This window comes from Macaca mulatta, chromosome 7 (assembly GCF_049350105.2).
Source record: "Macaca mulatta isolate MMU2019108-1 chromosome 7, T2T-MMU8v2.0, whole genome shotgun sequence".
In the NCBI taxonomy this organism is placed as follows: Eukaryota; Metazoa; Chordata; class Mammalia; order Primates; family Cercopithecidae; genus Macaca; species Macaca mulatta.
In genome coordinates this window covers 165230074-165242329 of record NC_133412.1, presented here as the reverse complement: position 1 = coordinate 165242329, position 12256 = coordinate 165230074, and the positions used below count along the sequence as shown (strand labels likewise).

At 36.6% G+C, this 12256-nt stretch overlaps 1 protein-coding gene across 2 annotated transcripts in view; it reads left to right on the top strand.

The window, feature by feature from the left end:
* TRIP11 (thyroid hormone receptor interactor 11) overlaps positions 1-12256 on the top strand; it is a 68452-nt gene that overhangs the window by 44664 nt on the left and 11532 nt on the right. For both annotated transcript variants that reach the window (XM_077941627.1, XM_001092252.5), the window contains exon 16: positions 3349-3448. In XM_077941627.1, coding sequence (XP_077797753.1) covers positions 3349-3448 — 100 coding nt within the window. The remainder of the gene's footprint in view (positions 1-3348; positions 3449-12256) is intronic.

The window sequence follows — 12256 nt, the reverse complement described above, 5'->3', positions numbered from 1 at the left end:
GTGTGTTAGTGTATGTAGGTGGTTCGTTATTTTCACTTCTGTATGCATTGCATTAATATATAATTTACACATTTTATTAATAAAGGGTATTTCAGAGATCTTCTATACATACAAGAAGTTTTTTTAGATGTATATCTTGATTGGAATTGCTGAGTTATAGGATATATATGACCAGCTTCAGCTTTATTAGATGATGGTTAATTGTTGTCTGAAGTGGTTGTGCTAATTTACTCCCACTAGTAGTGCACATGAGTTCTTGTTTTATATCCTTGTCAACACTTGACGTTATCAGACTTTCAAAGTTTTTGCCAATCTGATGGATAGGAAGTGTCTTAGTTCATTTTGTGCTGATATGATAGAACACCACAGATTGGATTATTTATAATGAACAGAAACTTAGTAGTTCACAGGTTCTGGAAGCTGGGAAATCCAAGATTAAGGTACCAGCAACTGGTAAACCTCCTTGCTACATCATCCCATGGCAAAGAGAGGGCGAGATGAGACAGCAAGAGGGGGCCAAACTCCTTCTCTTGTAAGGAACCTACTCCCTTGATTATGAACCCATTCCCACAATAAGGACATTAATCTATTCATGAGGGTGGTGCCCCCATGAACCAAACACCTCCCATCAGGCCCTACCTCCCAATACTGCCATATTGGAAATCAGGCTTCCAGCACATGAACTTGTGGGGATACATTCAAGCCATAGCAGAAGGGCTATCTTCCTGTGGTTTTAATTTGCACTTCCCTAATTACCAGTGAGGTCAAGCATCTTTTAATATGTTTATTGACCATTTATACTCACTTTCTTGTCAGCTCATTAACACATTTAAAAAGATGTATTTTATCCAACATGCTTAGCAGTTTCTAGTGGATCCAGAGTATACAGTCTGTGGAACTGCTAGAATGGAAGTCCAGATCTTCTTCTCTTTTTTCTTAGAGACAGAGTCTTGCTTTGTTGCCCAGGGTGGTCTCAAACTCCTGGGCTCAAACAGTCCTCCTGTCTTGGCCTCACAAAGTGTTGGAATTACATGTGTGAGCCTCTATGCCTGTCATTTTTTTCTTATTTTAATTAGAGATGAAATCTTGCCATGTTTGTCGGGCTGGAATGCAGTGGCTCTTCACCAGTGTGATCATAATAGTGCACTACAGCCTTGCATTTCTGGGCTCAAGCAATCCTCCTGCCTTAGCCTCTTGACTAGCTGGGACTATAGGCATGTGTCACAGCACCCAGCCAAATCTTCTTTTAAAACTAGTTTTATTTTTAAAAATTTAAAATGTAATATACATTTAAAAGAACAACAAAATGAGAAGAAACTGAGGGAATTAATAACAATAAAAGCTGTAATTAATGAAATAAAAACCAAACTATTGGTAGAAAGAATAACAAAATCTAAATGCTGATTTTGGAAAAAGTCTAAGTGTAGATTTAAGCTTTAATAACCTCATAAGTACAAATGCCGTGGGGTTAAAAATCATTTGAAAGTTTAAATTTCCTTCACACTAAATTTAGTTTTGTGGATTTTTGAATACTAAATATTTCATTTAAAATTTTTAATTTCAGTCACTCTATAAATCAATCAGGGTTCATCCTCTAAAAGCATAATCAGTAGGGTATGCATGTATATGTATCAAATTTATATATGTGATGTATATGGATACACACATGCAATTCATTACAAGGAATTTGCTATATGATTGTAGGGGCTGGCTAAGCAAGTTTGAAATTTGTTGGGTTGGCAGTCAAGATGGGAAGACCACATCAAAGGCAGGCTGGAACTCAACAGGCATGGGCCAAAGCTGTTGTCCACAGGCAGCCAGGAAAGGAAAGTCACAAGCAGGATGGAACTCCATAGGCACAGGCGGAAGCTGCGGTCCAAAGAAGGAATTTCTTCTCTTTTAGGGGGAAGCCTAAACCCTGGCTTTTAAGAACTTTAAAAGTGCTTCAATCAGGCCCACCCAGATTATCCAGAATAATGTGCCTTTCTTAAATTCAACTGATTAAGGACTTTGATTACATTTGCAGAATACCTTCACAGCAACACCTAGATTATGTTTGATTGAATAACTGGGGACTGTGGCCTATCCAAGATGACACACAGTAAAAAGGCTATCACACTGATTGAAGATGGCAAGACTTGACCTTAAATTTACATGGGAGAATACTTGAGAATAGCCAAGAAAATTATGAGAAATAATGCAGTGAGGAGAGATCTGCCTACTAGATATCATAATAGAGCCATAAATTGATACAATATTGACTAGATTAGTGGATTAAGGAGAATCCAGAAATAGAGCCCAGGATATATTTGAGAATTTGAAACTAAAACCGAAATTAATTTAATGAGAAAAAGGATAGCTTATCTAATTAACAATGTTAATAAAACCAGCTGTCCATAAGGAAGGAAGGAAAGAAAAAATAGACCACCGTCTTACACCATAAACAAAAGTAAAGTCTAGTTATATTAAAGCAGGGATTCTCAACTGGGAGTGGTGCTGATTATCTGGGGATAGATGGCATTTATTGGGCAAGGAATGTCAAAGTCACTCCCATTAAGAAACACTATGTTAAAGATGTAAATATATTACAAAATATCTTGTAATAAAATCTGGAAGACTGCACGTACATTCTAAGGGCAAGGAGGATCCTAACCAAGACTAAAACTTAAGAAGCTGTAAAAGCAAAGTAGAACACGTTGGACTATATAGTATTTAAAATGTTTACATGACAAAAGATATCATAGAGTCAGTAGAAAAATGGCAGATATGGTAACGATATTTGCATAGCAGAGGTGAAAAAGTTTCATATCTACTATACAAGGTGCTTTTACAGATGGACAGGAGAAATACAACTCAGTAGAATCTTGGGCAATGTATCCTAAGAGGTTTTCACGGAAGGGCAGATCCAGCTTGCTCTGTAAACAAACATGAAAAGTAATGCTCAAATTCGCTAGTAGTGGTCAGGGAAATTAAAGTAACAAAGTCATAATCAAGCATCACTTTATTGGACTTTCAAAAATTAAAAAGAGAAGAACTTTTGTTGCTGTATTTCTGGACTTTCTGTATCTTTGTTTTTTTGTAGTTTATATTGTTGTTTTTTAACTTCTGTCATGTTGTCTTTCAGTAGTATCTGCTCTTTTTATGTAGTTCCTCTACATGAGGCAGTATTGTATTGAAAAGAATGTGGGTTCTGCCTTTGATACTTATTGGTTGGATACATTTGCCCAAGGTCATAGAGGTGCAGCTTCACCAGCCGAAATGTAAAGGTTGACTCTAAGATGTCTCTCAGCCTTCTAGTTTGTGAAATAATTTTTGCATACTTCTTTTTAATAAAGTTTTCTTTCTCAGGAACGTTTGGATGAAGCAAACGCTGCATTGGATTCAGCATCAAGACTTACAGAACAGTTAGATGTAAAAGAAGAACAAATCGAAGAACTTAAAAAACAAAGTAGGTTTTTTTTTCGTTTCATTTTTCCCCCACTACAATACTAGTATTAAGTCAAATGTAGTCTTCTGTCATAAATTGGCACAGTTGACTGAGACCAACTTCACTGATGTGTGACTTCCATTTGTATCTTCCCTGACTGATTTGCTTCAATTTAAGTATGGTCCTAGTGAAACTAGAGTCATTAAGTTGGCCCTGGCTGTCCATTTAGTTTTCCTGGATGTTGAGGCAATGCCATTGCGTTGACTGTCACCCTGTTGACCATCAGAGGGATTGATTGGACTGATTGGACTTTTTGTGGATATGATTTCTCCCTTTATCAGTTCACATGCATCTTACCTAAAGCCGTCTGATCTGTTAGGGAAGGCAGAATTCTCAAATAAAAGAGTATCTTTCTGTGGAATGAACGTCTGGGTATAGCTAGATTTTTATGATTGTAGATGGTGTTTTACCACAGGCACATCATGTATTTTTTGATGTTTATAAAGTGTCTTATATGCCCTGTCCATTCCCTAAGGTGTGTCCTATGCTTAGGATTATTAATTGGTTCAATGATCAGGTGGCTTACAGGGCTTTGTTGAATCCAACAGCTGACAAAGATGGCATATCCTCATTTCATCTCTGATTTAGAGGCAACCAGGAAGTCAAAACTATTCTAGGGCTGCATTTAGTAGGTAATGATTCAAGGTTATTGGAAAGGTGATAATGGAGCCTAGAAATGCATCAACATTAGATGTCTAGGTTAGGCACAATAGTAACAAGGCATGTAATTAATAAATACCACCTAACATGAAATTAGAAATAAGCAAAAATAGGAGATGGTACAGCAGAGGAACTGTGAACAACAGAAGCAGTGACTTAGGCACTAGGGAGGCAAGCCAGCAGGAACCACTGACGCATGGACACCAAAGGACAAGCCAAAGTAAGCTGGCCTAAATCCAGTAGGAGACGGGAGAGGGGAGATTTTTAGGAATATAAAGAAAAAAAGACAGATGTGAAGGAATTTTCCTCAAAATGACTTGATTCTGAGGCAAGTTACTGCCCAACCAAAAGTCTTCTACCTTGTAAGATTGGCCAGGCTAGGATCTCTAAATCTAGTAGAGGGCCTGGAAATGGGCAGCAAGGAAACAATTATACATTGAGTGTCTATTATGGACATTTGACATAACATTTATGTGTTTAGTCTTCTCATCATTTACTTCTTATAAGCATCTCTAAAATAGGTGGTATTACTTCCATTTTATGGATTAAAGAGGCAAGATTTGAACTCCGATCTTTTTACCTATTACCATAATTCATGGTCTTTCCATGTTATTGTAGTTCTGTCAGGAAAATGGTTATTTATAGTCTGACTTGTATTTTGTTCTATATATCTCCAATTTCCCCTGAAAATATGGTAGCATCTTCTGTATTGTGCCCTAATGTTGAAATGGTTGCCTTTACCAAAAGCAGTATTTATTTAGAAAACAGTCTAGTTAGATTGAAGGCCAGTGCAACTACAGCATTATCTAGAAGACATATGGGCAACTGAGAGGAGACACACTGGGAATTGATAATCTTCGGGTTGGGCTAGACTGATGGAGATGAAACAGCAGTGTTGTGAATCAGCTCATTGCTTTGTGACAGCTCAGTGCTATATGTTATGCTATTGTAATATCTAAGGCCGCATCCTCTTTTAGACACCTACCTGAGTAATTCCCAATAGTTGATGGTAAATTTAAAATTCTGTGATTTATTGTAGTTAATAAATATTATCAGAGTTCTTGAAATACAGATTGAGCATCCCTAATCCAAAGTCTGAAATGCTCCAAAGTCTAAAACTTTTTGAATGCTGACATGATGCTCAAAAGAAATGCTTCTTGGAGCACTTTGGATTTTGGATTTTTGGGTTAGGGATGCTCAGCCGGTAGTACTATAATGTAGATATTCCAAAGTCTGAAAAATCCAAAAACTGAAACATTTCTGGTTCCAAGCATTTTGGGTAAGGGATACTCAATCTGTATTTAGTACTTGTTCAGACACTCATTTAAGCCCTCACTAGTAGAATATTTTCAGATGTTCTTGATTATAGATGATAAGGCTTAGGTGGCCTAGGTTCCTATTCATATAAAAAATACTAATATTCATTGTAAATGTATATGAACTTTGGACTTATTTTGTGGAATCAGGATTAGCTACAGAGAAAGCTCTGATTATGCTTGTATAACTAGTATTTGAAAGGGCAGGCAGGAGGCCAGTGTTGCACAGACAGGAAGGGGTGTAAAGAGACAGTTGGTTCTGTTATGTCTCTAAGTCATTCTTGCCATTTACAGCTCTTCTTAACAATCTGTTTTCTTGTATTACCTAAGTGCTTTAATATCACTTTTATATCTCTAAATACAAATGCAATTTTATTTTCTCAAAGCTGCACTCTTGATTCGATAATATAAACAAAACTTTTATTGGCTCACTTGTTTCAAAAGAATCACTGTATATTTTCTCTCCTAGATCATTAAGTACTTTAAATGTTGATTGATGTTGTAATACTGTACTTTATTTTTAACACAAAACTTGGCCAGACAGCAAAAGTATTTGCCAGGAGAAACAATTTTGAAAAAGACAGATTGCCTTTTGTTGGAAGAAAGTACATGGAGACTTGAATTGTAAAGAAGAAGTATTGTTTTACTTCTAAGCATCTGTAGACTAATGATTAGTTGATGCACAGTTTCAGCATTTAAACAATATTAAGAATAGGAAGCTCACTTTTAAAAAGTATTTTATTCAAAATGGTTGATTATGTCATTGCTACCAGAGATGAGATGATTCAGTCTGGTCAAACACATGAAGAAGAGAGCTGTTGCAAATAACACCAATATTGAAACAGTAGACTGTTGATAATTTCAGTCATTTCTTAAGAGTATGTATGTGCATCTGTGGTTATGAATTAAGAGTATTTTTGGGCCTTGTGTGAAAAGTATGAAGACAGATGCTTATCAGGCAGTAAGTATTTAATGAGAACCAACTGCTTGGCTTCCCATTAGGTGCTGTATGAGATACTAGATAGTATCCCTTTTCCAAGGAGTTTAGCTAAGGAAATGACACATAGTGTAGATACCCCGCAGGTTAGTAATTGAAGACAGTGGTGCACAACAGTGATCATAAGACAGGGCATATTTAGTTCCTCCAGAATCCCATTAAGGATCAGGCAACATTCCATGGAGAAAAGGAACTTGAGTAGAGACATAAACCAGTAGTAGGGAACTGTTTAAATCTTTCTCCCTGTCTCCCTCCCCGTCTATCCCTCTTCCCGGGAAAGTAACGAAGAAAATAAATCCCATGATCCTAAGAGTTCTATAGTTTAGTAGATGGTGTTGGCTGGTAAAAGATTTACTGCTATCCTTCCTTTTAAAAATTATTCTTTCAGCATTTTACCTGAAAGCGTTCTTCAATACAGTTCCAAAGACTTCACATTCCATCCCATATCCAAACTCAATACAGTGGCCTATGAAGCACATATGACAGTGGTTTTCATTAACTGCTCTGAGCTGATCAGAGTTCAGAATTTCCATGGAATTGTTATTGATGAGAAAATATACACCTGTGACTGAACCATTAAAATGTGTTATCTTGCTATATTTATGGCCAAATTTGACATTTTCCTTTCCTTCTTGTTCTCTACCATCATCCTTGACATAAATTCCTGCTTAAATGAAAATGATTTGGCCGGGCATAGTGGCTCACACCTGTAAATCCCAGCACCTTGGGAGGCCGAGGTGGGTGGATCACCTGAGATCAGGAGTTTGAGACCAGCCTGGCCAACATGGTAAAACCCCGTCTCTACTAAAAATACAAAAAAATTAGCCAGGCATGGTGGCTCATGCCTGTAGTCCCAGCTTCTTGGGAGGCTGAGCCACAATGATTGCCTGAACCCGGGAGGTAGAGGTTGCAGTGAGTCGAGATCATGTCACTGCACTGCAGCCTGGGCAACAGAGTGAAACTCAGTCTCAAAAAAAAAAAAAGAAAAAGAAAATGATTGGATAAATTGAAATAGAAAGCACAAGGTATTGTTATTTTGATAACTATGATTCAGAAAGGTGGTGAATTTTATGTTGTGCAAAGAAAAGTGAATTTTCATAAGCAATGCAAATTTAGTTCTAACATCAGGAAGATCTTTTGGTCTGTCTGCTCATTTATACCTGTATCTGAAAGGGCAGCATAACTGATTTTTTTTTTAAGAAGGTTGAATGACTACTTTTAAAAGTCTCCTGTGAGTTGAGGATGGAAAATTTCCTTAGACCGGTTTTTAAAAGAAAATCTAGAAGAATGTATAAAATGAGTCCCAGTAAAACTTACTGTAATATGAAGCATGAAAACATGTTTTAAAACTACAGATATAAAAGAAGCTTAAAATGTTTTCCATGGAACTACCTTTACGGTGCTGGATGGTAAAGCTTTTATTTTAAATAAAGACATTCCGTTTTCCAGGACATGATTTATACAAGAAAACATATAATGTCCTGTTGAACATAGGCCAAATACATTCCCAGACGCTTTGTTACCCAAACCTTTTGAGGGATTTCTTTATAGATGTTTTTGGCAGAAGTGGTGATTTTAGAGGAAACATATAAGAAGTACCAGATGCAGTTTTCTGAATTGCCATAAATGGTTAAAAAATTATTTTGATGATATAAACATCTGGGTATACTAGACAATGCCAAATTATGAGTTAAGAAAAAAGTGTATGTCAATTAGGTAAATAATTAAACCTTTTTCAACTGAACTGTATTTTAGAAGTTGCAGTTTAAAAAAAATTCCTCTAAGTTTAAAGGGAAAAGTAAATGATATAGCAATAAGAATGTTTTGAGTTATGTGTTTTGTGTCCTTGCCCTTATTTATGTATGGATGAGTACATAATTCAGAACATAAGTTATTCTTTTTGTCCAGTGTTCTGTTCTTTGCAGATATTCTCTTTTCCCAGAGAAAATCATTATTTGACTTATTTATCAAATATTCATTGTTTATTTGCTGTGTGCTAAGCACTGCAATAGGCACTAAAGATACAAAGGCAGGAGACAGGGGTCCTGCCTTCAGGTTTACAGTCAGGCAGGAAGGGAAGATGACATTTGTCAAATACATGCAACAAATGGTTTAGAAAGGAAAGAGCTATCCTTTGTACTTGGTGTTGGTAGCATGGAAGGGTAGAAAAGGCTAGTGAAGGGCTCACTTGAACTTACTTGAATGATGAATAGGTATAGCTAAGAAGACAGAACTGGGGAAGAGTGTTCTAGACAGAGGGAGGAATTCCTGTGAAACTGGCATAATCTGGAAACTGGCTGAAGATACAGTTGACTAGTAATGACCAAGGGTGGTGGGTATGTGTGCACATGCATGTGTTGGAGTGGAATGCTGACAAGGTGGAGGTGGAAGTGGGTTGCCGTGTGGAAATAAGAATCTCTTAGTATGGATCATAAGCACAAATTGTAAACTGAGGCTATGATGATAATATAAAAGAGCACATGAAACTAGGTAGAGACTAATCAATTGAAGAGTGTTTCTTATGGAGGCAGCAGATTCTCAGCTCCATCCAGCTGCTGCCATGCAAGAATGTGGGCCCAGTGTTGCCATGTCTTCAGATCTTTGAAGAGACATTGGAAATCTGCATTTTTTTGGTGAAATATCCCATTAAAAAAAAGTTAATTTCAACTTGTGGATTCAGGGGTATCTGTACAGGTTTGTTACATGGGTATACTGCTTGACACTGAGGTTTGGGGTACAAATGAGCTCGTCACTTAGGTAGTGAGCATAGTACCCATTAGGTTGTTTTTCAGCCCTTCTCTCCCTCTCCCTCTTCCCCCTCTGGTATCTCCAGTGCCTGCTGTTCCCATTTTTATGTCCATACGTACCCAACGTGTGGCTCCCGCCTATAAGTAAGAAAGTGGGTAACACTTTTAAAATTAAATATATATTCTGTCTCACATGCCAGAGGGGTAAAAATTAAATATATAACCACTCATAATATTTACTCTTTTTAAAAAAATTAGTTCTGTTTCAATATGGAGAAATATAGTACAGATTATCTGAATTCATAATGAAGGGTTGAGGGAAGAGAATGGTGAGGAAAAATAAATTCAATTCGGTTACATTAAAAATATTTATGTAAAATCAAGTGTACGTAGTAATTCTGATGAATAATCCAAATTTGGTTTATATATAATCCAGTAGACCTCAACCAATCACAGATTCTGATCTAGTGGAATTCAGATTAATGAAGTTATACTGTATTAATAAAATTATTTTCCTAGGAGTTCATTGCTAAGAAGTAGAAGTTTACTTTTATTTTTAAGAGGCAAGGTCTTATTTATTTATTTATTTATTTATTTTATAGAGACAGAGACAGGGTCTCTCGATATTGCTTAGGCTGGTCTTGAACTCCTGGCCTCAAATGATCCTTCTGCCTTGACTTCCAAAAGTGCTAGGATTACAGGCGTGAGCAACTGGGCCAGGCCTAGAATTTTAAAAGATACTTTTCACTCAGCAATGAACAATTATGATTATGGGACAACAAAACATTTACCGTATACTCTAGACCTTCAAATTCTGGGTCGGATACAGTTGAAAATTAAATAGAGTTAAAAGACAAAGCAGGGCTGGGCACGGTGGCCCATGCGTGTAATCCCAGCACTTTGGGAGGCTGAGGCAGATGGATCACTTGAGGTCAGGAGTTGGAGACCAACTTGGCCAACATGGTGAAACCCTGTCTCTACTAAAAATATAAAAAAATTAGCCAGGTATGGTGGCGCATGCCTGTAATCCCAGCTACTCAGCAGGCTGAGGCACAAGAATCACTTGAACCTGGGAGACAGAAGTTGCAGTGAGCAGAGGGTGTGCCACTGCACTACAGCCTGGGTGACAGAGCAAGACTCTGTCTAAAAAAAAAAAGAAAAGAAAAGAAAGACAAAGCAGATGCTTATAAAGCTTAACCTCAAATTGCAAATAGTATGGTATCTTTTAAAAATATATTATTTGGGCTGGGTGTGGTGGCTCACACCTGTACTTCCAGCACTTTGGGAGGCTGAGGTGGGTGGGTCACTTGAGGTCAGGAGTTCAAGACCAACCTGGCCAACATGGAGAAACCCCATGTCTACTAAAAATACAAAAATTAGCGTGGTGGCAGGCACCTGTAATCCCAGCTACTCGGGAGACTGAGGCAGGAGAATTGCTTGAACCTGAGAGGTGGAGGTTGCACTGAGCTGGGGCGCCACTGTACTCCAGCCTGGGCAACAGAGTAAGACTCTGTCTTTAAAAAAAAAGATATATATATATATATATATATATATATAATTTTATATGTTAAAAGTGATCTTGTATAACTTGAAATTCTGTAATAAAAAAGACCTAATTTCTAGCTTTTGCTTTGATTATATTTAGTTAAATGAAGAGGTTAAATTTCCTTATTAGGTTTAATATTGTATCATATTTAAATTTATTTTTAAGGTATCCAGATGCAGATAAGACACCAGATGCAATTTATTTATTTACATATATATATTTGTGAAATCATCTTTCTAACATTTTTTTCTTCCTTCTATTGACTCCTTGGCCTCAAAGATGACAAACATGCAAAATGGAGGTGGGAAAACCTCACAAAATATTGACATGAGACAGTAGTATATGTGATACTGATTCAGGCTAGATTGAAATATGAACTTTTTAGTTATTTTAAGAAATTGGATGATAAGTACTCATGCTTTATATAACACTTTACTATTTAGAAAAGTCACATTTGATCATTCAGTTGATTCCCTCAAATCCTTTGAGATAAGCATGTTCATTTTACAAAATAGGCAACAAAGTCTGGCCCTGGTGATAGGTCCATGATTCATGTCCACTTACTCTCAAGTTCTGTGTTCCTTTTTTTTCTCAGTCAGGTGACTATTCAGTAAATCTGACTTGGATCTTGCCTACAGGAGCTTAGTCATGAAATATCCAAATGACTTTGTAAGCAGTATGATTCATTTTAAGATGTGGTATGATTCATTTTAAGATGTTCTCTGAAGGCAGCATTGTAGTATACTGTCATTAATTACAAATGAAATGTAAAATTATGATGTGCTGATTTGTTGCAATCAATTACATTTTGTGTTCAATTTTATTTTAAACCAAATGTTGAAGACCATGGCACCATGTCTAGGTGTTCCAGAGAAAAGACTGATACGGCAAGTTTTACTATGTCATAGATGTAGAGTAATTCTTTTTCTCTTTTTCCAAACTAGACTAAATGTCAGTTGCTTTATTGCTGAACTTTTAAAGTGCGCCCCTCCACCTTTTTTTTTTTTAACTTCCAAAAAATTATTTTGGCATGTGAGATTATTTCACAGAAATATTTCATTTGGCTTAAAACTCATTTCTGAATAACCATATTTTCTCTGCCCATATAAATACAGTTCTGATTTAAAATTGTGGTTTGAATTAGAGTTCAGTTTTTGTAGAGAAATATTCAGAATCTCTGATGGGAGGAAAATAAGGGTGCCTGGAGAAACAGAGGCATCTATGGAGACCTTTGTAGTAGGTGTTTGACTTTCTTTTCCTTTCCGAACCCCTCATAGTTAATACCATCCTTTTAGCACCATTCCTTAAATTCCGAGTTTCCCCCCAGTCTCAAATATCAGAATACATTTAAACTACTGCTTGAGTTTAAACGCCCTTTGTATTCCACATCACAGTAGCTCAGGGACAAACTGTGTGTTCTGATAGTGAGTTTAGGAAATTTTAACCCTGTCATTTTCACCTTAAGGATGTTTTGACTCTATCTTTCTGAATACAGAGACTTTA